This window comes from Schistocerca cancellata, chromosome 7 (genome assembly GCF_023864275.1).
Source record: "Schistocerca cancellata isolate TAMUIC-IGC-003103 chromosome 7, iqSchCanc2.1, whole genome shotgun sequence".
NCBI lineage: Eukaryota > Metazoa > Arthropoda > Insecta > Orthoptera > Acrididae > Schistocerca > Schistocerca cancellata.
Window position 1 is genome coordinate 11655951 of NC_064632.1, and position 27464 is coordinate 11683414.

Here is a 27464-nt window from a genome sequence, read left to right on the forward strand (position 1 = left end):
CTCGAAATGCGTATTTTCGTGTACGCAGGCACTCGCGCACTGCCTCCTGCACCTCTTCATCGGTATGAAATCTCTTTGCTCTCATTGCCCCTCTGAGTGGTCGAGACATTTGATAATCACTCGGTGCGCGGTCTGGTGAGTATGTTGGATGTACCATTGTGTTCTGGAATGAGCAGTCGCGGCATATATCTTGCAGGCACTCGGCGAAACTGAAGCACTTGATGAACGATGTCACGTGCTGCTCCACTACTGACATTCAGATTTGCGTTTATTTTATCCCCCACCAAACGGCGATTTACCACCACATTGGCTTCAACTGCCGCACTAGACTCACGCGGTTTGCGTGACCCGGGCGCTCGAGCGTCTGTCGCACACTACGTTTACATGCGACACATCTTCCCCGAGAATAAAACCGTATTTCGGAAACCGTTTTCCCCTGTTGTGTTTACATCTTAACGCCTGAAGCTCATTTGTCAGCGCAGTTAAATATGGCGGCTGGAAAACAGCTGATCCTTTTCCTGATTCAGTCAACACAATCGTTATTTTTGTTCATTTAAACATTACAAGTAGACAGCTTCATGCTCAACCCAATATTTCTGCTTCTCCTTCACTGTACAATAAGTTCGTTAACCGAATATTTTGGAAAAAAGGTAACTTGACAAACAAAGCACGTATCAAAATAGGTTGCGTTTACACAGTAGCGAAAATCGTCTGCGGAATTGGAAAACCGGCAATTAGAAGCGGATTTCCAGTATCGATTTTGAATTTCACAGGATGCCCTAGAAGCGATATAGGGCAATCGGTTTACGAAATCTGGTTTTGGGAGCCCCATGTAAACGGAATGACATGGGCGACGCCATTACCGAGCTACCTACTACACTCGTACACTTCCCGCGGTGATAAACATGCAACATAGTACTGCACCTTGATTCGCCGATGAATATAGGTAGGTTTCGTACCTTCACTGCTCAGAAAGCGTGTAGTAGAACGCTGTTCTTCCTTGGTGCACGTCGCAAGCAAGTCAGCCATTTTGAACTTCCCGTGTGACAGTCTTTCGCTTGTGTGTAGTATGCTGCCATATGTAGGGTTTTCCTTACATCGTCATCAGTACTGCCAACTTACAAAACAATGGTGCTGTGTGTCGAATATACATTACACTTTTAAGATTTTCATTTGATTCTCCCTCGTAACCTCACTGCCTCGTCTTCCACATACTTACTAGGCTGGAGGAAATTGAAGTGTAATGTAACATTGGTGGCATAATTCATCATATCTTATGACTGCCCCTCTTACTCTTCCGCGCCTGTTGATGAGGTCAGCACTCAGCTGCATTTTGCTTAAAGGAGAGGAAGGTAGCTCCAGAGCGAGAATATATAAAGTAATAGTCAAGGAATAAAAAATGTCTGGGAAGTAGTGAAGGCGACGGAATAATTGTTTGAAGCCAAATATTTGCAGTTACCTATTTGTGTCTATTATCTGTGTACGTGGTAGGCAAAATGAAACTGGCTAGGAAAATATTTACAATGTGACAGACTGGGGACTGAACCCTGTTAGTGGACATCGCAGAGAATTCTTGGAATGGCCATTGTTGACGTCAGTGCAGCTCTGATCTCGATTTGTCAAACAGTGAAACGCGTAGAAGATTTGCCTGAGGGATACCAGCAGTAGCGTCTTCTCTGTTCAGCTGCAACTGTTCTAGTGTGTGAAGATTGAGTACGTCTGACAGATTAATTTGCTCCACGGGTAAAAATCAGGCAATCGAAGAGGCCAGGAGACCTCACTGCCTCTCGAGTGCCCTGGTACCTCTCCTCGGCGAACTCGGGGCAGAGCATGCCGAGATTCGCACGTGCAGACACCACAGAGGAACCGATTGGTGTATCGAAATAAGTGTTTTCCAGCCTTCCAACGTGATGGGCAGTTCTTCTGGTCACTAACCAAAGTCACGTCTTAAAAATATTTTCTGGGTCACTTTTGCTTTTCCCACGCGTACGTACTTAAAAAACTGCTTGCTTGTTTGTATGCATTCTGTGAAATGATAATGAGATGGTATGTATGTGTACCGTCCTTCCTAAAAATGCCAGACCGATTTCACTGCTGACGTATAATCTACGCCATCGCAGTAACTGCGGTGCCAACATGAACTGACAACTGTGAGAAACAGCTGTGTCCTCGACCAGTCACTTGCGAGCAGCCAGTGCAGGATGTTTTGAAGAAGAGAAAAGTACGTGCGACGCTCGTCCCTGCACACCTTGACACCCGAACGAAAAACGACGCGTTTGGAACAGTTCTTGTCAGGAGAAAATCGCCACAGATGGCGAGGCTTGGCATGATCAGTAGGAACATAACACAAAACGATGAAGTGTAGAAATTCACATGAAGTATCAACGCTTTGACTACATAACAGATTTCACTTGGTTTTATGTTGCCATACTGAAGTGGGCTGGGGAGGGGATGAGAGAGAGAGAGAGAGAGAGAGAGAGAGAGAGAGAGAGAGACTGTGTAAAAAAATGAATCATTTAAACAGCCATCTTAACATTGCTCTGTTTTTCATTAAACCAGTCTCGAAGCTTTTTGGACTGGCGGGTTTGTGTATTTGTGCACGTAATGTATGAATGAATGTACAGGGGTTGTAGAAAATATGAAAACACAAAGAGAAATGCATGCTTGAACATAATGCAGATGCTAGACAGGCTTGCAAGTTGCGCTGTTGTACGAGGTGCATTCAAGTTCTAAGGCCTCCGATTTTTTTTTTCTTTCTGATCAACTACTCACCCGAAATCGATGAAACTGGCGTTACTTCTCGACGTAATCGCCCTGCAGACGTAAACATTTTTCACAACGCTGACGCCATGATTCCATGGCAGCGGCGAAGGCTTCTTTAGGAGTCTGTTTTGACAACTGGAAAATCGCTGAGGCAATAGCAGCACGGCTGGTGAATGTGCGGCCACGGAGAGTGTCTTTCATTGTTGGAAAAAGCCAAAAGTCACTAGGAGCCAGGTCAGGTGAGTAGGGAGCATGAGGAATCACTTCAAAGTTATCACGAAGAAACTGTTGCGTAACATTAGCTCGATGTGCGGGTGCGTTGTCTTGGTGAAACAGCACACGCGCAGCCCTTCCCGGACGTTTTTGTTGCAGTGCAGGAAGGAATTTGTTCTTCAAAACATTTTCGTAGGATGCACCTGTTACCGTAGTGCCCTTTGGAACGCAATGGGTGGAACATGGACATCATTTTTTCAGCACTGACGGTTACCCAAAATTTTTTTGGTGGCGGTGAATCTGTGTGCTTCCATTGAGCCGACTGGCGCTTTGTTTCTGGATTGAAAAATGGCATCCACATTTCATCCATTGTCACAACCGACGAAAAGAAAGTCCCATTAATGCTGTCGTTGCGCGTCAACATTGCTCGGCAACATGCCACACGGGCAGCCGTGTGGTCGTCCGTCAGCATTCGTGGCACCCACCTGGATGACACTTTTCGCATTTTCAGGTCGTCATGCAGGATTGTGTGCACAGAACCCACAGAAATGCCAACTGTGGAGGCGATCTGCTCAACAGTCATTCGGCGATCCCCCAAAACAATTCTCTCCACTTTCTCGATCATGTCGTCAGACCGGCTTGTGCGAGCCCGAGGTTGTTTCGGTTTGTTGTCACACGATGTTCTGCCTTCATTAAACTGTCGCACCCACGAACGCACTTTCGACACATCCATAACTCCATCACCACATGTCTCCTTCAGCTGTCGATGAATTTCAATTGGTTTCACACCACGCAAATTCAGAGAACGAATGATCGCACGCTGTTCAAGTAAGGAAAAGTCGCAATTTTAAGTATTTAAAACAGTTCTCATTCTCGCCGCTGGCGGTAAGATTCATCTGACGTACGGTGCTGCCATCTCTGGGACGTATTGACAATGAACGCGGCCTCATTTTAAAACAATGCGCATGTTTCTATCTCTTTCCAGTCTGGAGAAAAAAAATCGGAGGCCTTAGAACTTGAATTCACCTCGTATTTGACCACGCACGATGGCAGTAAGAACCAGCTACTTCCCACGGGCTGTGGGTGAAACGTAGGTGCCATAGAAGCGTAACGCAGCAGCGTCTGGAGCTCTTCCAGTTAAAATTTTGTGCATGGTGACTCATAATGCAAATAATTATTGTTGTACAAATACTGTGGGTGTAATAAACCGCTGCTATTGCTGGGGTGAGTGTGGAAGCTCTGGCATGCAGGAACATTCGATAACGGCCGATACGAGTATTGAATCAAAAGTGTGTGATATCGCTAGTCTCCTCGGTGATGTCTCGATTACTATTACCGCTGCAGGTGGGGAGGGACAATGTGAGCTGATGCTCAGTCAGCGAGTATCAGCGTAACTCTGTAACGCCTAAAGCAGTGTCTACAGGGCTTTGCACTCCCATCACTCCCATCATTACCTATATGGAAAAACTGTGACCGTAAAACAGCCCTAGTAACGCTATGGCTGCAGTCGGGGAGTGAAAAGGATTGATATAAAACCTAATTCAGTAATGTGTGGTGCGTGTATGTGTAGGCGCGTGCGAATCCGCAAAGAAAAAGGTAGTAAACTATTTGGTTCTCCAGAAACATCGTCCGTCGTGTCTTGCAGCGCCATCGAATGTTTCTCTTTCCCTCGCCCCTGCTTTATGTCGTATTTGTATATCGCTACACAGCGATGCCATCACATCTTCGGTCATCAGAAGCGGAAAGTGTTGTGTCGCGGGGAAAGATTACCAAGTAATTGGAACGAAGACGCAGCAACGAAGAACAGCGCCGGAGTCTTCACGTCCGTGTACCGTGTGATGGGCCTCTGAGGTGGAGGAAGTCTTCGTTCGTGTCCGCGACGCACCTGACCGGTAACCTTGAGATGCAGCGTGTGGTAATGAGCAGAATTACAGTTGCTCAACAGCTGATTAGCCCAGCAGAAGCTCTGGCCTGTAGTCACCGAGAACCTTGGCTCGCCCGGAAGGCGTTAAATAGGCAGTTGGTGTTCGTGTTAGGTCTTTCCAGTGGGGTATATTTCAACCTAGACTGGAGGATCTCCGCTATCCTATTTGCTGCATCAGTCCATTATCCCTTCCCTCCTTCTTCTTTCCCGCTTTCTTTCGCCCTGGTCGTCTAAATTCAACACCACTGGTCATGTATCTCAATTTATGTAAAGGAACGTTATCGTAGACACGAAAGACGAGAAATTACCCATTGCCCCTTCTGCCGTCGCGGCGCCCCTCCCCCGCCCCCCCCCTCCTCCCTCCCTCCCATTTTTCCGAACTGTCAGAGCATTTTGTTGTAATATTGTCCCAATGGTGTGAATAAAATCGTTTAAAAATTCTTTTTGGGAAGAGAAACAAAATTTGCGGCAGGCAGTGACATTGTGATACTGTAACAGATGGCTGTGAACTTGCGAGAGCAGATGAAGGGAACTGAAAAACGGTAAAAATATAATCGACGAAAGTTAAAACTAGAGCGGTGTAAAGTAGTTCAATTCAGTCAGCAGGCGTCGAGGAAATTAGATTACGAAATGAGACACTAACAATGGAACGTTAGTTACGCTAAAGGGTTGCAAAATAACTGACAGTGGCCGATGTAGAGAGCGTGTAAAATGTAGACTAGTGATCGCAAGAAAAGCGTTTCATAATAAAAGAAATATGGAATGCAGACTTAATTGTAAATGTCGGAAAGCCTTTCCGGGTCCTACTTACCTGGGGAGGACCCTTGCACGGAAGTGAAATGTGGATGATGAGCGATTCAAACACGAAGAGAATAGAAGTATGGAGCTACATAAGAATGCTGAAAATTAAATTAAAAGGCAAGTCTAAAAATAGTGAGGTGCTACTGACTCGGATTCGCCGGGGATGGGGAAAGGGTGGAGGAGAAACTTGCGGCACGACTAGACTAAAAGGAGGGATCACTTTTAGGGGACACCCTTAGTGTCAAGTACTTGGGGAGAGGGTGGCGGCGATTATGTAAAAATTGTGTAGGGAGCTCTTGTCTTGAATACAGTATGCAAGTTCTATGGATGCAGGTTGCAGAGCTTAAGATGCTTACACAGGATACATTAGCGTGGACAACATCATCAGACCAGTTTTTGGACAGAAGAAGAAGAAGAAGAAGAAGAAGAAGAGGAAGAATACACGCAGTCTGTCATGCGACTGGAGAAGTAAATAGTCTCCATATAAGAAAGTTATAGTGATGGGAAGTCGGATCCGAATATAAAATACAATTCACTTAAAATAGACAAGACCTAGAGAAATACCTTCAAGAATTCAGGACATACGGAAGATTCGTGCCAATTAAAGTCACTGCCACGAATTGGTTTGGTAATAGGTTACTGTAAGACGTCAAGAAATGTTCCACTACGGCAATCCTGCCAACACAACTGAGAGACAAGATGATTTAAAGGAGACTGCGTTTGTGGATTCATTCCGGAAAGGAATGCAGCATGAGACTTAAATAAACGACTGGATTCTCGGAAATTGGTCTGGAAAAGGTGCACAGCTCGAGAATAGCTGGAAGCTCTGCGTGGCTACCGGCATTGTCGAACTGGCCATATTGCTTCCGCTTTACAAACTGGCATACGGCGTGCCTCTAATAGCGATCGCCGTGCGATAGCATCTTGACATTTGCTTTATTCTGCCGTGGAGTGACCGGACGCGGAAACTGCTACGGTGTACCCGTGGTCTGGGCGTATGGTGGATAACAAATGAAGGACTATAGCGAGCAAGAAATGCAAACACCGGTTACCGTCCGGCGTGCGGAACAAATTGCACGGCGTCAGACTGTGATGCCGGCATTTCTGTGAAATGGAGAAACTCTCCTAGGGAACCACTAGCAAATGTTGGTCGGCGTTTAGCCTTAGCTACGTCCAAGTTTGGTGAACGTAAACGATCAAGTATATTGCTTGCTGAAATTTTTCTCCGTCGTGGACAACGTTAGTGCTGGTGAAGGATGTTGCTTCGTTAGTAGTCCACTCAGTTCAAACAGTTCCAGTTCAAATTCAGCACAGTCGGAAGTCACTCGCATTACCATGATGAACAGCAGCTCGGCGCAACTGCGATGAACTATGAGTCGCTGAAGAGAACTGGAAACTTTAGACAAAGTTTTCCACAGTTTACCGTGATCTCCTTTGATACCTAGCCAGGCGGGTGTAAACACATTTGTATGCACAACTGGCGCCGTATCGACTTCACAATTAGTCAGAATGTCAGAGGGTTCGTTACTATTTCAGTGTCCCCTTATTGCTCTGTGTCGGTCGATTTACCTTTCACAACATCGTTTGCTTACATATTTCACGCAACCGGCAAATCGAGACGAACCGTGGAGTGATACGGAAATATGGATCCCGATGTAATGAAACCCATTTTGGTTGGAGAGAGAACTGGCGTTACAGGAAATCTTGCGGTGATGTTGTTAACAATATGTTCGATTATTATTAGACAGTGGTCAGGGGTAATGTGTTGGTCGGATATAGGAGTAGATATCAAGATCACAGTTCCTACGGATAATAATTCGACCCCGGACATGCAAGTATATTTCTACATTCGGCATAGAGTTAACTACGTATGTAAAGTAGCGAGCATTGTTAAGTATTTGGGTGTTAAAATCAAATTTTCATTTGACGACTACTTTATCTTACGGGAATGTGTTTGGCACAGGGTTTAACATAATGTCCTACTTACAGATTGTTCCTAGGTTTTTTCTTCGTTGCACAGATTCAGACGAGGATAATGACCATGTGTTTGCAAATTTTCGTAATGTAGAGGAGTTTTGCTGTAGTCGCTTAAAAGGAACACTGTAGTACATTTTAATCTTACTTAACGGAAAATTCGTTTATTAGAATATCGCGTCTTCCTATATGTATCGAAAGAATAACATGTTCTTTCATTTTCAATTCACTTAAGATCCGGAACTTTTACTGTGTGCTTCGCCATAAGTTATTTGTGTTCTCAAAAACCGGAAAGAAATAAAAAATTCTTCCAGAGTGTATCCAATCTGCAGGCCAAGATTACTGCATACACACTGTTTCATCATTTGTCGAAACTTCAGTGTAGCACCCGTGACAAACGGTCTTCAGAGTTTGTTTAATATAGAAAGAGAATTCGACATCTGACTGAAGTGAAGTGATTACAGATCGCCTTATTCGCCTATCAAGTTTTGGGAAATGAGGGAGTAACGTGTACACCGGCTACTGACTCACAGTAAACTGAAATGGTGAGCTTCATCCGCAGTCGGTGTTAGTTGTGAGAAGTGGCTTCCAGACTGCTAGCGGAAGGAAGATGGCGCATGAACAGCTACCGGACAGTAGCATACGTAGAGAGTCGCTTAAAGGGCTCGCGTACCTGCCGGCCTAGTTCGTGGACGCCCACGCCTTCCTCTTAAATTACAGTTGCGGCCCGTGTGTCTAACCGCATTCCTCCTCTTTCGGCGCATACTGGGATTTTCGATATGCAGCATCAGTGTGAGCCACAAATCTTTAGGTAGTAGTTGGAAAATATTGTACTACTCCACACACACACACACACACACACACACACACACACACACACACACACACACTCTGCAGCAGTTTGTCAGATCATCACAATTCGAATATTTCGAGTTTTTGACCATGGGCTTCTGACATACGTTGCTGTAATAATTAGCAAATATTGTTGTGAACGAAGACAAAGGCAAGTTCAACAGTGAACTGCCATTGTACCGACATATTTGTGTAAATCGCCAGCGTATAACTTTCCCTCCAGTGATGATTTTATGAACGGAAACCGTAGACGAATAAAACTGTGTTGGTACAGCTGGTGGTTTGCAATGCAGTATTGCAATTTTGTCAAAATTGCCGATCTTTAACTATCGATTGCGGATAAACGACTGAGTCCATTTTTAACTCTTAGTAGGTAATAATTCTACGCGAAATTTTATGCTCTTTTCGTTCACACGTTTTGGAAATTGTAGAAAGTATAATTTTCGTGTTAAAAGTGGAAAACTGAAAAAAGCCCAAAATTTTCGTGGTTTTCTGGACCCCAGACGTTTAGCACAATCCAGAAATAGTCGCAGACTCATTAACTGTTATTTGGGAGCCAAATGTCAATTAAAATTATTTCCAGCTTGTGCATACTTACTGGCCAGCAAAATCTAATGTGGCTACACTAATAGCTGTAAACCTGTTCAGCTTTCGGTTTATTCAGATACACAGATCATTCAAACACAGACATCGTGGTCTGCATGCTGCTTCCTGCGTTGTTTCAGTATAGTGACAGCCTATAATCAGATCAATTGAGAGAGCAATCGTGCATTTCTCCCTCTTCTGACGTTGACGGTTTCTGCTTCATCTTCCACTTTTCGCTTCCAGAACTGTTTCAGAATATTCTCAAGTCTTGTAACATCTTAATAATGATCCAACAAGAGCGTACAGCAGCTACCAATCTTGTAGTCAAAACTGGCCTAACGCGCAAGAGAATTAGACGGAACAGTATGCATTGTTGTCGAACAAATGCTTCAGCAAACAGTTTGTTCACATTGTAGAATGTTATGCGATTGCTGGACAAGCACATGTGCCAGAATAAGATTTTCACTCTGCAACGGAGTGTGCGCTGATACGAAACATTCTGGCAGATTAAAACCGTGTGCCGGACCGAGGGTCGAAGGTAGGAGTAAAGCTGTGAGGACTGGGCGTGAGTCTGCTTGGGTAGCTCAGTTGGTAGAGCACTTGCCCGCGAAAGGCATAGGTCCCGAGTTCGAGTCTCGGTCCGGCACACAGTTTTAATCTGCCAGGAAGTTTCAAGCACATGTGAGTTTAAAAGCTATTAAATTTAACTTTCAAATTTCATGTTAAAGGTTTCAACTACGCAGTATAAGAGGAGGATTAGTTGGGTTTTTTGAAAATTTGTTGTGTTCCGGCGCAGTTTACAATGGCAAATATTCAGTTTTGTCATATTTTCTTGAATCCACGTTGTTGTTGTTGTGGTCTTCAGTCCCGAGACTGGTTTGATGCAGCTCTCCATGCTACTCTATCCTGTGCAAGCTTCTTCATCTCCCAGTAACTACTGCAACCTACATCCTTCTGAATCTGCTTAGTGTATTCATCTCTTGGTCTCCCTCTACGATTTTTACCCTCCACGCTGCCCTCCAATACTAAATTGGTGATCCCTTGATGCCTCAGAACATGTCCTACCAACCGATCCCTTCTTCTGGTCAAGTTGTGCCAGAAACTTCTCTTCTCCCCAATCCTATTCAATACTTCTTCATTAGTTATGTGATCTACCCATCTAATCTTCAGCATTCTTCTGTAGCACCACATTTCGAAAGCTTCTGTTCTCTTCTTGTCCAAACTATTTACCGTCCACGTTTCACTTCCATACATGGCTACACTCCATACAAATACTTTTAGAAACGACTTCCTGTCACTTAAATCTATACTCGATGTTAACAAATTTCTCTTCTTCAGAAACGCTTTGCTTGCCATTGCCAGTCTACATTTTATATCCTCTCTACTTCGACCATCATCAGTTATTTTGCTCCCCAAATAGCAAAACTCCTTTACTACTTTTAGTGTCTCATTTCCTAATATAATACCCTCAGCATCACCCGACTTAATTCGACTACATTCCATTATCCTAGTTTTGCTTTTGTTGATGTTCATCTTATACCCTCCTTTAAAGACACTGTCCATTCCGTTCAACTGCTCTTCCAAGTCCCTTGCTGTCTCTGACAGAATTACAATGTCATCGGCGAACCTCAACGTTTTTATTTCTTCTCCATGGATTTTAATACCTAATCCGAATTTTTCTTTTGTTTCCTTTAGTGCTTGCTCAATATACAGATTGAATAACATCGGGGATAGGCTACAACCCTGTCTCACTCCTTTCCCAACCACTGCTTCCCTTTCATGCCCCTCGACTCTTATAACTGCCATCTGGTTGCCGTACAAATTGTAAATAGCCTTTCGCTCCCTGTATTTTACCCCTGCCACCTTTAGAAATTGAAAGAGAGTATTCCAGTCAACATTGTCAAAAGCTTTCTCTAAGTCTACAAATGCTAGAAACGTAGGTTTGCCTTTCCTTAATCTTTCTTCTAAGATAAGTCGTAAGGTCAGTATTGCGTCACGTGTTCCAGTATTTCTACGGAATCCAAACTGATCTTCCCCGAGGTCGGCTTCTACTAGTTTTTGCATTCGTCTGTAAAGAATTCGTGTTAGTATTTTGCAGCTGTGGCTTATTAAACTGATTGTTCCACGTGAGGCTCGTATTAAAGTACCAGAATCCGTTAAAAACGCAGTTTGATAATAAAAAGGCGTTTGTTTCGTTAAAGCTGTCCTCAGTTAGACCAGGAAAAAAGCACATGTGGAGATGTATCGTGTAATAATTGGCAGCTACTTTTTTCCGTGAATCCAATATTTAGTTTCCTAAGATGTGGGGGGGGGGGGGGGGAGGCAGGGGGGGGGGGGTCGCAGAACGCCAGGCACGGCGACGGTGATAGCACGCAGTGATTCGTGGTGCCTGGCCGGTAGGTGGGCCGGGACCGGTTGGCGATAAGAGCGGCTCCGCTGTTGTCCCTGCGGCGTAGGAACAACGGCGGCCGACCGCGCTCGCTGAGATAAGATAGTCGACCGCGCCTGGCGCAGCCTCGCCTGTTCGCTGCCGGGGAAAAAAACGCCTCGTCTTTCCCTGCGCCGTCGCGACGGCTCCGAACAGTGGTTAAAAGCCAGCGGCTCTCCCCCACACCTACCCGTGGGAGGAGACTCCGCACCGTAACAACATGCGGTCATCGTAAGAACAAACCTGATGTAAACGAACACAAACGCGATGATTGGTCAGAACCCGTAGCACACGTACACACTGGTTGTGTTACGCTCTTGGAAGCAGGTCCTACTTACGTATTAGATACAGGGTGTTTCAAAAATGACCGGTATATTTGAAACGGCAATAAAATCTAAACGAGCAGCGATAGAAATACACCGTTTGTTGCAATATGCTTGAGACAACAGTACATTTTCAGGCGGACAAACTTTCGAAATTACAGTAGTTACAATTTTCAACAACAGATGGCGCTGCAAGTGATGTGAAAGATATAGAAGAGAACGCAGTCTGTGGGTGCGCCATTCTGTACGTCGTCTTTCTGCTGTAAGCGTGTGCTGTTCACAACGTGCAAGTGTGCTGTGGACAACATGGTTTTTTCCTTAGAACAGAGGATTTTTCTGGTGTTGGAATTCCACCGCCTAGAACACAGTGTTGTTGCAACAAGACGAAGTTTTCAACGGAGGTTTAATGTAACCAAAGGACCGAAAAGCGATACAATAAAGGATCTGTTTGAAAAATTTCAACGGACTGGGAACGTGACGGATGAACGTGCTGGAAAGGTAGGGCGACTGCGTACGGCAACCACAGAGGGCAACGCGCAGCTAGTGCAGCAGGTGATCCGACAGCGGCCTCGGGTTTCCGTTCGCCGTGTTGCAGCTGCGGTCCAAATGACGCCAACGTCCACGTATCGTCTCGTGCGCCAGAGTTTACACCTCTGTCCGTACAAAATTCAAACGCGGCAACCCCTCAGCGCCGCTACCATTGCTGCACGAGAGACATTCGCTAACGATATTGTGCACAGGATTGATGACGGCGATATGCATGTGAGCAGCATTTGGTTTACTGACGAAGCTTATTTTTACCTGGACGGCTTCGTCAATAAACAGAACTGGCGCATATGGGGAACCGAAAAGCCCCATGTTGCAGTCCCATCGTCCCTGCATCCTCAAAAAGTACTGGTCTGGGCCGCCATTTCTTCCAAAGGAATCATTGGCCCATTTTTCAGATCCGAAACGATTACTGCATCACGCTATCTGGACATTCTTCGTGAATTTGTGGCGGTACAAACTGCCTTAGACGACACTGCGAACACCTCGTGGTTTATGCAAGATGGTGCCCGGCCACATCGCACGGCCGACGTCTTTAATTTCCTGAATGAATATTTCGATGATCGTGTGATTGCTTTGGGCTATCCGAAACATACAGGAGGCGGCGTGGATTGGCCTCCCTATTCGCCAGACATGAACCCCTGTGACTTCTTTCTGTGGGGACACTTGAAAGACCAGGTGTACCTCCAGAATCCAGAAACAATTGAATAGCTGAAGCAGTACATCTCATCTACATGTGAAGCCATTCCGCCAGACACGTTGTCAAAGGTTTCGGGTAATTTCATTCAGAGACTACGCCATATTATTGCTACGCATGGTGGATATGTGGAAAATATCGTACTATAGAGTTTCCCAGACCGCAGCGCCATCTGTTGTTGACAATTGTAACTACTGTAATTTCGAAAGTTTGTCTGCCTGAAAATGTACTGTTGTCCCAAGCATATTGCAACAAACGGTGTATTTCTATCGCTGCTCGTTTAGTTTGTATTGCCGTTTCAAATATACCGGTCATTTTTGAAACACCCTGTATATTATTACTATATTACGTTAAATGAAACTTCAAGATATTCAAATGTATTAACAGGCATCAACGTTTTTCTTAATAACGTTTTGGCTACGTAGTTTTTATTTCAAAAATCAAGTACAGTCTCTGCAGCTTTGTGCTCTGATTGTCGCGCTGTAAATGCGCAGTATGAAAATGGCTGTGGCTGCTTTCTGTTCCGTAGTGAAACGCGCGAGTTCAATACGGTTAAAAACTGCCAAGAAACAGGCTGTTCTTAATGTGTTTCATAAACTTTTACAAATAATCGGTTTCGAAGTTTTCCCAGCCACCGTACGTATACAGCTGATGCATAAAACCATATCTTACGCATAGCGCAGTCGATAGCGTAATGGAATAACAAAATACGGGTCCGCATCTCGTGGTATCGCGGTCGCGTTCTCGCTTCCCGAGCCCGGGTTCCCGGGTTCGATTCCCGGCGGGGTCAGGGATTTTCTATGCCTCGTGATGACTGGGTGTTGTGTGATGTCCTTAGGTTAGTTAGGTTTAAGTAGTTCTAAGTTCTAGGGGACGGATGACCATAGATGTTAAGTCCGATAGTGATCAGAGCCATTTGAACAAAATACGGTTAATGGTTCGTTTGTTCATCTCCCCAGTATCATCTCGTTTTTCTCGTTCAATTTCAGATACCTACATCTCGTAATTATGAAACTTACCATTTTTTTGAATTATGCACGTCTTCTTGTTGCTAATTGCACACTGGACGCGGAATTCCTATTTTCATTTCAAGTACAAATTCTTTATTAGCGATCTTTTATGAAAGACTGTTCATAAAAGTTGCTTAAATTAAGAAAACATAATTTAATTCTTTGAGGCAAAAATGAAAAACGAAATTCTCTCTCTTTGGACTATGACCATTGTTTTATCGTAGAAACATGAAAAGCAGTAATTTTCACAGCATCGATCACATGACACAAATTTTTACATTTCCTACGTTACCTTTACAATATGAACCCAACAGAACTGACCTGGAGCCAAGTTGCGAGAGTAGGCCCGAGAAGTAACAAGAACTGTTACGCTGCCTGGCGTACTGGAACTAACGCACGCAGCTTTTTCACACGTCACTGCTGAACGGTAGCGGGATATAGAACGCCTTGTCGGCGTCGTTGATACTGTTGTTAATAGGCTCGTTATCAACGTAGCAAGTGGCGGTTCCAGAACTGAAATGTATTACTAGGATTCGGATGAGGAAGGAGCTAAGAGATTACCAGACGACTAATTAATACCTTCAGCGGCTTCAGTATTCAACAGTACGGTGAAATCCCTGCAGTATGCTTTTGCATTACACACGGCTTCTCAGAAAAATTACCGTATGTTCAAGTTAGAAATTTTAATCACTCTTGTTTATAATTAGAATACTACGTCAGGTGGGAACGAGAGCATTTTATGATTTCCTTGAGGTCACTTACGAAACACGCGGTAGTGCTGGAGTTTCTCCGAATATTATTTCATTCTCTTTAAAAATTGACATTCGAAGCCATATTGTTTCTTTGCACGTCTCTTTTTACGTCTGAACTGCAGCTGCTCACATCATTGGAGGTTAGTTGGACCGCTGGCTGGCCAGTGCTGTCAAAGTTAAATGTGCCGGGTGAAGCTGTTGTCCCGCATTATCGCGCAGTGTGTGTGCGTGTAACTGCATAAAACGTATGTCTACGATGGTACTGGACTGTACTGGTCACAGCCTGGCTTCCGCTCCACGTGAAACGAAATCCAATGACATTCAATCAAACGCGGAAGAATACATGGCGTAATGTTTACCTGTGGTTTATTCTTATGATGAACAGGGTATGGTCATTCCCTTTCATGTTTACGCTCGCCAGTGGAGCGAGGGAAACACGTTTCTCCCGTTTGCCTCCGCGCTAGCCGCATCCTCGGTAATGCTGTACATCCTGTTCTTGAGCGGGGATGTTTCCATTTGAAAACCTGAGAGATCACCTAATCTCTCCTATTTTCTCTTCTTGCGAGGTGGAGACAATGGAATCGTTATGCAGTCTCATCTACATAAACTATTGGATGAAAAGTGTTCCGGGACCTATTATTGAACATTAATGTGTGGTCTGCCCGCTTACGCCTTCATGACTGTTTGATTCAATGATGTATCCGAATGTAAGTGGGAGTTTGGCAGCCCATTCTTCCTCAAGAGCCGAAACCATAGGCGATAGCGATGACGTATGTTGGGGTCTAGAGCGACGTCGAAGTTCTCCCTCCTCCCAGGCCCTGGACAGGCCACTCCATTTCAGGGATGTTACTGCCCACAAGGCATTGTCTCGCAGATGTTGCCTTGTAATAGGGTGCAGTGTCGTACTGGTACAGGCACCACCTCTGGACTGTTGCTTTACTGTACACAGTGCCGCAAAATGTGATCATATCCTTCCGCAGTTAGTGTTGTCTTAAGCGCAATAAGAAAACAGCTCGTTTGGTGGATGTTTTACTCAGGCGACATCAACGTTCGAAGTCATTGAATTCTTCTGTTCTTACTGCTTCTCTGCTGACACCACCATACTGCCAGACAACTTTTCTACTAGTGCTGAGTTCCACTTTCTGTGAAGAACGTGAAGTCCAACCATTTAGCGCCTGTTGGTAGCTTCACTGCCCTCCTCCATCTGTCCGTACGTGCTTTCACTAGTAGCGAGTGAACATTCGACTAGCTTCGTCATTTTTAAGGTACTCGTTCACAGGCTCTGCATAATAATAATAATAATCTGCTCTTTGCCAAAGTCGCTTGTGTCTATGGACTTCACCATTTGCAGCCCATATCTTCGTTTGGCACCGCGACACTTACCCACAAAGCCGCCAGCGGTATCCACACCATAGCGGTGGACGTGGTCGTAATGTTCTGGCTTGTCGGTGTAAACGCAGATGCTAGTCAAGCCTACAGGTTACTCTGGTGGCACTAATCAACTCGTGCAGTGTCCTCAAAACGTTGCAAGTGTCAGCTGCGGTCGGAACATGCAGCTGTGAGTGCAGTGTGTCGAAGCTGAGTGAATTCGAACGTGGGAAATTCAGTGGTTGTACGTTAGGTGCTTTTGTAACTGAGGGAGCACAAGTATTTGGCATTCCAAGATCAACGTATCACAGCTTTTTACTGTATGCAGGGAAATCTGAAAAAACATCAGCCGCTGTCACAGGTCAGAGGAAAATGTGTGTTGAGTGGTCGTGCCAGTCAGTCACTGAGGATGACAGTGACGAAAAGCAACGAGCATGACAGCTACAAAAGCCACTTCAGAACTGAATGTCACACTTGTGAACCCTGTTATCACCAAAACATGAAGGGGGCTCCATACGCAGAGAATTAAAAGGCGAACTGGAATTCCACTGATGCAAATGCCCGCAACAGGAAAACGTGGTGCCAGATCCCTAAAATCTCGACTGTGAACCAGTGGAAAAAAGTCATTTGGTTGGATGAGTCTTGTTGTAAACTGTCTCAAACTTGTGGCATAGTTAACATCCATCCCAAGACTGAAACACAGTGGAGATTTGTCGACGATTTGGGCAGGGATGCTGTTGTATTCAGTGGGCTGCATGTTACTCCGAAAAGTCGCATTACTGCCGAGGGGTATGTGACCATTTTGGCTGGTCAGGTCCATCCGACGGTACGATGTTAGCTCCACGATGGTGATGCTGTATTCAGAGATGACAGGTCCCTGTTCACACCGCTCACAATTTCCGGGACCCCTGTCGTGAACGTGACTCCACTGGCTACCACAGTCATTGGGTCACAACACTGTTGTGCCTTTGTGGTCTACTCTGCAGAGAAGGATAAGAGATTGCTGCCCACCTCCATAATTGTTACAAGGACGTGCCACTATTTGGCAGGAAAAAATGTTTTTAGTCCCTTGAAAACCCTATAGGACCTGTAATATCCATTCCCACATGACTGGAAGATTTTTTGAATGCGAGCGTGTTTCCTACTCTGTTTTATGTATGGTGATGTGTGTGTTTGGTGCCCCCCCCCCCTCCCCTCTCCTGAGGCATTGCTCTCAGATCCTCCTTTGTAAAAGGAGATGTGATTCCAGCATTAAGCAATACTGATTTTGCTTTGTTACCCTCAGTGTCAGCTATTATGCCATGCCCAGTTGTCCGGAGCTTGCTGTCAAGGACAGCTTTTACATATGATCAAAATTTATATGGGTCTTTTGAGAGGTCCTTAGATAAGATGCTACTATGGCAGGTGATGAGGGTTTCAAGTGTTGCGATTTCGATAGCCAAACGCATTTTGTTCAGAATCTGAGTGCACTGTTTACACTTCAGAAATTTTTGTATAGGGACTGCAGACACTGCATTGTGGAAAGCCCTTCAAATCGAGAATTGGTTGAGAAGACACATCTCACCCTCAGGTTACAACCACCTAATGCTCACTGATAACATTTCAATGTGGGGATCCTCAAAGAAATCGGGTCACCTTGTTGAAATTAGATGTAATATATTTCTACATTGAGTGATCTTCGTAACTTTATTTTCCAATTATTCATAGAGAGCATTTAGTATTCTTTCACAGCATGTCTTATGATGCTCCCCACTTACAAAATTGTAATTTTCCTAATTGATTATTGGATTGTTAAACTTCCTTAAAAATGATTACAGTACGATTGAGAACATACATACTAGAATGCTTCAGTTTTTGCATAAATTTTTTCATTTGTTGTGGAAGTGGGGGGGGGGGGGGGGGGTGTTTACATGAAAGAAGAATCCAATTGCAAGTTTATGCTCATCCCTGGTCCTAAGTTCCATTCCTCAATAGCCTGTCGGTTTGCTAAGCACCAGCTTTTACTCCAGAAATCTCTCTGCTGCCAATTTGAGTTTTTAGTTGGCTTCCTGTTTTATGCGAGCTGCACTTCCTGAAGTTATTTCAATTTGGGGCCCTTTGTTGCAAATGCTTTGGCAGCTCATCACTGGGGTGGTACTCCTCATACTGTGTTGGCCTCGTAACACATTTTCGTGTGTGGGCATCAGCATGTATTACATCGTGCCCCTAACAGTACTTGCATGATTAAGCTAGTGTCTCCTTAATCTTTACGGTACAGTCTCTGGTAGATACATCTGTGTTCACATATTACGACATGAAATTTGTCTGTGAATTATGTTGACTTTACACATGTTATGTTCTTTGGTTTGTCACACAGATCATGTTGTTGTGTGGAGGTTCCAAATTATCACCTGTTCCAACCATTAACAAGTGGGAAGTAATTTGCAGCTTGTGACACAGGCAAGCAACTTGGGAGAGTGTGTCACAGGTGCTGATAGTTACCCGAGGATATAGAAACTTGTTCAATAGTTCTACCTTGAGCAAGGCATTTGATTTATCTTCCTTGCAGTCACTCATGTTTAGCACATCGTTTGGGTCTTTCCAAGTGTCTGACAATAACAGCTATTGCTGAAGTTTCATATAGAAAAAGAAAAGTATTTTGACAAAACAATATAGTTGCTGTATTTGTACTTGCCCCAATAGGAAAAATAAATTACAAGCTAGCTGAATGTGGCTCATAATGTGCTGAAGTATTTATGGGAAAGAGAACAAAAAATCAGTAGCGTTCTGCCTAAGACAATTTTAATATTTTCTGGTGCTTCTGTTTGCAAGCACAGAAATCAAAAGCTGTATTACAAGTGATTGCTTCGTGGGTGTGGAGAATTGTCCTGTACACAGTAGTTCTCACAATAGTTAGATGGTGCTTGGTGGACAACAGACATGCAAATGCCATCACGGTGATCCCCAGCTTATTTAGTTTGAGATCAGGGAACTCAAGTGGGAAAGGAGGGGGGGGGGGGGTGGGGGTGGAAATACTATGTTGTGGTCTTCCGTCTACTCGAGACGCTACAGCTGTTTGATAAGACTGATGAATATTCCATTACCTGTTTTGTGTACATTATATTGTCTGAGAAAGTGGTAAGGCAAATGCATGCATCCAGTCCTTAGTTATTACTTTACTACTTCTCTGGTGCACAATGTATGATGGATGTTAGGTCCTTAGTGTGTACAAGCTTGTTCTGTGCAGGTGGTAGTCCTAATAATATTACTATATGTTGCCACTAGGGATAAGTTCAGAGGAGAATCGAAGTGATGAAAGAAGTGATAAGTATAAGAAGTATAATTCTGCCAGCTGATAACCTGGTTTTATCCAAATCTCATCATATGAACTGTTACTGATCGGTCCAGTGACCCTGAAAACTATGGATTTGACATAGTCTTCACACCTGTATTCCACCCATAAGGATGTTAGGGTTGTCCTAAGCCCATGTAATTTGCAGATAGTCATATAATTATAATGTTAGTTCATCACTGATCAAGGGATAGAGTAGCTGTCTTGGAACTTTAATTATACATCCCTTTCTGTACAAATAGATGCAACTCAATCTGAACAACCCTCTGAAGGCCCAATGGTCCTGACTGACTGCCATGTCATCCTCAGCTGATAGGCATTGCTGGATGCAGATATGGAGGGGCATGTGGTCAGCACACCACTTTTCGGCCGTTACCAGTTTTCGTGACCAGAGCCACTACTTTTCAGTCGAGTAGCTCCTCAGTTGCCATCGCAAGGGCCGAGTGCATCCCATTTGCCAACAGCACTCGGCAGACCTGAATACTCACCCACTGAAGTGTTAGCCGAGCCCCGACAGCGCTTAACTTCGGTGATTTGACGGGAACCGCTGTTAGCACTGCAGCAAGGCCATTGGCAGAAATAGATAAATGTACCATTATTATTTTTTATGGGCGTTTGTTTATTCTTGAACTGTTAGCTCTTGCCTCTACAATTTCTATAGCTTTTATCCAAATGTACTTTTTATGTAATTTTCTGTGTTTGCATCAAGTGTATTTTGTGGACCACTGAGTTACTTGTTCATGTCAGCTCAGTCAAACTGCTGCATATAACATAGAGAAAAGTGATTTTTAAATAGCTCTTTTGAAACTCTTTTCATAACATCAGCTCCAGACTGAATTGTACTAATAGTCTGACTGGAGAAAGAAGTTAAAATTTTCATCTTCCCTTCTAATTGATTTTAAATCCAACTATTATTGCAATACAATAGTAATGTTATGAACTATTTGTTTACAATTAACAGAAAAACTAAGTGTAGTGTGTGCTTTCCATTTGTACTGAATTATAATCTAACTGTAAAAAAAAAAGTTAAACACATTTTATACATTAAGAACATTTGTATATAATTTCTACCTTACATGCTTCAGTTTACTGACTGAGTTTCCTTTGTTGGGCAGAGCGGAAGCTGTTCGTGGGCATGCTCTCCAAAAAGAGCTCTGAAAATGATGTGAGGGCTATGTTCAGCCCCTTCGGCACCATTGAAGAATGCACAGTTTTGCGGGACACCAATGGTCAGAGCAAAGGTAAAATGTCTACAGTCAATTTATAAAATCTGCTTCATTTCTGTTTGTCCTGTCTATCACGAAAAAGAGTGACTCATTAATCTTTTGTATATCTTTAACGCCTCTATTACCATCTCTGAGATCACCAGCACATTGAGTGTTACAGTGCTAAGAACAAAATTACTGTGGCCAATGACTTCCTTATAGGTTCTGTGTGTCATTTTCCAAACTGCACCATCAGTTACTTCATCATATGTAAAGAGGTATATTCTCAGCATTGCTTGAAACTGACTTCATAATGGCACATTCTGAGCAAAATTACATCAGTGTTAGGATCATAATTCAGACTGATGTGTGATTTGTTAAGTTTTAATTGAATAATTCGGATGTTTTTGGCAAATGGTGTGAACAGCTCTCCATTGTGCACCCCTCCTCTCCCCCAATTTGAAATGAATACTTGTTGCAAAGGCAATTCAGGCACCTTCATTAACTACATATATTTTAATACTTCACATGTAGCACAATTCTTTCAAGTCAAGTGATTTATTGTGTTAGTATTCTTGTCCATTTTGTACATAATTATGATGACCTTTTGCAGCTTCTGACTGCCCCTGTCCCCTTTTGTATTCCCCTCATAGCTTGCTAATTGACTCCACTCACAAGGGGAACACATCTACTAATAATGACCGATTTCATCCAAATTCACAGTGTGTGCAGGGTTTGGCCACAAATGAAAGTGTCAGAAATGGGAGCTCAAGATGGCCCAGCATTTGAAAAAAATAATTTTTGCTGTAAATTTTTCTTCTTCTTTTCTGTTGTAATTCTGAGACTAAAAAATTTTTCAGTGTCGTGTATTAATAACTGCATTTTAAAATGCGCCAGTATTGGTTGATTCTACATGATTTTTTACATAATTAATTCTTATTATGATTTTACTTTTCGTTTTTCTTTAAGGTCCCCCCCCCCCCCCCCCCCCCTCCCCCGCTGCCTCATTTCCCCTTTGTCACTCTACACTAGTACCAGTCTTAAGTTAAATATGAATCTGGTATCTTTCTTCATAATATAATTTTTACTCAAGTTTATCATCTTGTGCTTTGTAATTAACAACATAGATTCCTACAAAATATTAAAAGCTTCACTTTCATAGAAATATTTTTGGATTTGATGAGATAAGTAGTGCATTATAGACAAAGTGTCTATGATGCCATTTTATGCACGCCACATCGCATTATGAAGATGATGGTACTGCTTACGGTTGGTAGTCAAGATAGGCTACAGGCTTAACTCATGAATATTTTTGAGAAATTAGACAGATATGGTAAAAAAAAATAGTATTCACCACATTACTAGACCCAGTCAAGAACAATGTGTGTCCATTTTATAGGCTGTAGGGGAGGACAGAGGGGTGTGTGTGTGTGTGTGTGTGTGTGTGTGTGTGTGTGTGTGTGTGTGTGTGTGTGTGTGTGTGTGTGTGTGTAATTCTGTTGCAGAATGTGCCATTCTCAGTACATCATTAATTTTTGTCTTAACTTCTGCAAAGAGTGATAAAACTAAACATTGCTGTGAATGTAAAATGAAGCTACAGCTTATCGTGTTATGTTCCTGTTGATATGCTTGTAGTATATATGTTAAAAAATTTGTAGGTATCTGGTGTGTATGTGTACTAGACCTTGTTGTTCTGTGTGTGCACATATCTGTTGAAATTGCAGAATTTGGATAACTTATTTGACTATGTTGCAATTACAACTCCAGTCCGTATGAATCCACAAATGTTTTTCTGTATCTCACTCACATTAAAAATACTAGTTTAATGTTTTAATATTTGTTTGTGTGTTTTTATGGTGAATATTCTTCCCAGAGTAAACTTTCTCCATACCTTCTTCTGTGTTGGCCCAAAGAAGACTCGTGATGGAAACTGTGTGTTGTTGTTTCAGGCTGTGCCTTTGTTACATACACTTCCAAACAGTGTGCCATTAATGCAATCAAGGCCATGCACCATTCCCAAACAATGGAGGTCAGTGTCTTTTAATTAAATTTTTAAGTTACACTATTATTTGTCAGACAACCACTGCCTGCATGTGATGAGGAAACAGCAATATGTACTTCAGTGTTCATGTTCAGTCCCATGCCATTTTTTGTAGATGTGATAAGTGTTTCATGACCATATTGTACTGAAAGTTTAGGGCAAGTGTGGGGAAAATAACAGTAAATGCACAACAAAAATAATAACAGGTACAATCACAAACTATCAAACAAGCACACAGTCTGGGAATAAAATGTATACTGTTCTCATGAACTGAAGCATAAACATAAGAAAACCTAATGAAATCAGTATACTTACATGGTAAATAGGCTTCATTAAGGATTTGGGAACATTTCAATAATGTAAAGAGATCATTTTGTGCAGTTTTTATGATGATCAAGAAATTTCATTGGTTTTAGTACAGTTTCTTTTACATTTTAAAATATACTTGAAATCAGTTCATGGAATAGATCAGACCAGTCTTTATGATGAACAAAATTGAGCAGCAGCAGTATCAACAACCTATTGCTATGTATCCCAGCTGTATTCACACACTCAAGAGTTAAAGAATAAATTCCCAAATGAGGTAATGAAAGCTATTCTGGGAATTCTTACTCGCACAATAAGAAACAATTTTACCATCTTATTACACAGTAGAGAAAATACAACAGTGTTTTTAAGGGAGAAGGCTGTTCGTATTCAGAAGTGGGGAAGTAGTTGACGTGTGGATGGGACTTCAAACTTCTTCACTACTAACTGCATAAAGTACAAATATATAATTGATGCAATTTAATTGATGTTATTTCTGTGTTTGTGGTATAATCAGTGTGAGAGCCACAAATATTTCAACTAACAATTTGTTTTACTATCTTAGCAGTAGTGCTTTTCTTTACAATTGAGCTTCAGTGTAGTATATATGCGTTATCATCACAAAGTCTAGTTAATTTGTTTGTGATAAGCACTGTATTGAATACCTGTTTTTGTGGGTGAAGTAGAAATCTCTGTTCCTTGGATTTCTCTTCAGCAAAAGATATAGAATGTGTATAAGTTGCTGTTAATGCTTTTCTTCTTCCCCTGTTTCATTTGTTGCTGTATTATTTACTATGTTAATCTGCTGTTTTCACTTCACATGTGTGGCAGGTGGTCAGATGTGGAATTATTCCACGTATCATCATTTTTCTTTTCCCGAGAGTTTCTAAGTTTAATTATTAGATTTATACAGGCACAATGAATTGTGTACTGTCTCCATTTTTCATTTTATTGTGTTTGTGCACTTTTCTAATGTAAATGTCAAGTGAAACAATCTCATCCTCTTTAACAGTTACTCTATGCATAAATGTTAAAACCAAAAGAAAGAAGAGAGAGCAGTTCACTTGTTAACGAATATTTTATATGTTTTCTGCATTGTCAATTTTTTGTTGCATGACAGAGATGTTGACTGTAACTTACCCTTTATATTGTGTGGTTCATGTGTTTCACCTTTATTCAGGCTGTATGCTTCACTATTCTAGTGCTGAATTAACTTCGTCCTCATAAAATATGTTACGAAATATGCATGTTTGAATCGAGGTGAGAAATATTTGTCAAGTAAAAACTAATTAACAGTGAAGGTGCTGTTAGTAAACTTGATCTTCCTTCCATTACAGAATGGCAATCAACTATGTCCAGTCAATATATTAGAATATACCCTCATTGATCAAATTTACAGTAGTCTGTCTAAATTTTGTGTTGATGTTCTCCATACAACAATAAACACTAACATAAACATAAATTTTCAGGGCTGTTCTTCACCTTTAGTAGTGAAATTTGCTGACACTCAAAAGGAAAAGGACCAGAAACGACTCCAGCAGTTACAGGCAAGCATGTGGAGCTTACCAACAGCTAATCTGGGTGGTATAAACCCTCAATATCTGGCCGTAAGTTCTTCACATATATTCTTAACTATGCATGCAGGCTTTCAAAAAGTATCAAGTGGGAATGGATTGTTCAGTTTGTCATACTTCCAAGACTTTCCTGCTCAGCTGCTATACTACTAGACATAGTAATGCTTCAGGACGGTGTGGTTCTGTCTGTGTAGAGTGAGCTGTGAACTTGAAAACACAGTAAATAAAGAATTTAGTTTCTGTATAAGACTACATTGTTTATAGATGTAATAGTAGAATGGCAATGGATTTGTAGACAGGCATGACCATGAAATACAAAATACCACATCTCTGCATGGTATAATAAACTACTTGTATTGGCAAGTTGTTCTAATGAAAATTTTATGGGGGGTGGGAGTATTACGTTCATAGGTGGGTAGATTCTGAAGTAGCAGTAATATACCACTAGGAAGTAGTTGTTGAGAGAATACTCCTATAAATGTGTGACCCCATGACCTTGAACAATGAAAACAAACTGAGCTTTTTGCCATTTCTGGATAGTTTATTGTAATACAAATGTTAGTGCAGTGTAATCATAATCTCTTTGTAACACTTTGTTAATTTAATTACCTGACAAGTTAATAATTTTACCTGGTGGCTTTCTCATCAATTTCTTTTTCTCAGTCAGTGTATTTTTTTCTATTCACCTTTCACCATCTTTTCTTGCTATTGAATTCCAATCCTATTACAAATGAAGAACCCTATAAATGCTGTTTCTTGTTAAAAGATTATTACTAACCTCCAGTCGGGCACGGCAGCTCATATTGACAGGTGTCAAAATTTTCTGTCGGTTGCTTCTCAACAGTCAGCTGCAGTGAAGACTTCCTGTTCATAGCTTAATTTCTGTGGACTGTTTCCATTGTTTCATTTTCAGTATTGGAGAGACACCTCCACTGTTGGGGTATGTGCCAATTGCTGATTGTAATATACTACATATGTTCCCTCTTTCATTTAAACACCAAATTTATTTTTGTGCCAACATAATTTGTAAGCAGCACAGAGATACTTCAGAATGTAGAATGTGTTTATTTGCTTCGGGATTGTTCAGTCATTTGCTATGTGGTTATTCCTGATACGCGGAGCGGCGGTGAACTTTAAATAACACACCAACATACATTAATACAACTTCATTATGCGAGAACATTTACAACGTCTTATACAGTCGGCAGCACAAAACAGAATGGAAAGCGATATGGTGGCGCACAATAGGTCCGCACGGGTCAGAGAGCCTGCTATGGCAGAGTGTGTCACTCGTAGAGTCGATAGTCGCCACAGCTATGACAGTCTGAATATCAGGTATAAAACTGATAAATGGCATCTAATTTGATTATTTATAGGAATAATACAGGGTTATTACAAATGATTGAAGCGATTTCACAGCTCTACAATAACTTTATTATTTGAGATATTTTCACAATGCTTTGCACACACAAACAAAAACTCATAAAGTTTTTTTAGGCATTCACAAATGTTCGATATGTGCCCCTTTAGTGATTCGGCAGACATCAAGCTGATAATAAAGTTCCTCCCATACTCGGCGCAGCATGTCCCCATCAATGAGTTCGAAAGCATCGTTGATGCGAGTTGGCAGTTCTGGCACGTTTCTTGGTAGAGGAGGTTTAAACACTGAATCTTTCACATAACCCCACAGAAAGAAATCGCATGGGGTTAAGTCGGGCAAGCGTGGAGGCCATGACATGAATTGTTGATCATGATCTCCACCACGACCGATCCATCGGTTTTCCAATCTCCTGTTTAAGAAATGCCGAACATCATGATGGAAGTGCGGTGGAGCACCATCCTGTTGAAAGATGAAGTCGGCGCTGTCGGTCTCCAGTTGTGGCATGAGCCAATTTTCCAGCATGTCCAGATACCCGTGTCCTGTAACGTTTTTTTCGCAGACGAAAAAGGGTCCGTAAACTTTAAACCGTGAGATTGCACAAAACACGTTAACTTTTGGTGAATTGCGAATTTGCTGCACGAATGCGTGAGGATTCTCTATCACCTAGATTCGCACATTGTGTCTGTTCACTTCACCATTAAGAAAAAATGTTGCTTCATCACTGAAAACAAGTTTCGCACTGAACGCATCCTCTTCCATGAGCTGTTGCAACTGCGCCGAAAATTCAAAGTGTTTGACTTTGTCATCGGGTGTCAGGGCTTGTAGCAATTGTAAATGGTAAGGCTTCTGCTTTAGCCTTTTCCGTAAGATTTTCCAAACTGTCGGCTGTGGAACGTTTAGCTCCCTGCTTGCTTTATTCGTCGACTTTTGCGGGCTACGCGTGAAACTTGCCCGCACGCCTTCAACCGTTTCTTCGCTCACTGCAGGCCGACCCGTTGATTTCCCCTTACAGAGGCATCCGGAAGCTTTAAACTGCGCATACCATCGCCGAATGGAGTTAGCAGTTGGTGGATCTTTGTTGAACTTCGTCCTGAAGTGTCGTTGCACTGTTATGACTGACTGATGTGAGTGCATTTCAAGCACGACATACGCTTTCTCGGCTCCTGTCGCCATTTTGTCTCACTGCGCTCTCGAGTGCTCTGGCGGTAGAAACCTAAAGTGCAGCTTCAGCCGAACAAAACTTTATGAGTTTTTCTACGTATCTGTAGTGTGTCGTGACCATATGTCAATGAATGGAGCTACAGTGAATTTATGAAATCGCTTCAATCATTTGTAATAACCCTGTAGTATTTTACATGGACTATAACTGATCGACAGTAAGACGTATAAT

The 27464-nt window shown here is 42.5% G+C and overlaps 1 protein-coding gene across 17 annotated transcripts in view; it reads left to right on the top strand.

Moving 5' to 3' along the window:
- The window catches only part of LOC126092534 (CUGBP Elav-like family member 2), an 823092-nt gene that overhangs the window by 742460 nt on the left and 53168 nt on the right, over nucleotides 1-27464 (top strand). For all 17 annotated transcript variants that reach the window (XM_049908171.1, XM_049908169.1, XM_049908166.1 and 14 more), the window contains 3 exons: nucleotides 20683-20808; nucleotides 22722-22801; nucleotides 24589-24726. In XM_049908171.1, the coding sequence (XP_049764128.1) occupies nucleotides 20683-20808; nucleotides 22722-22801; nucleotides 24589-24726 (344 nt within the window). The remainder of the gene's footprint in view (nucleotides 1-20682; nucleotides 20809-22721; nucleotides 22802-24588; nucleotides 24727-27464) is intronic.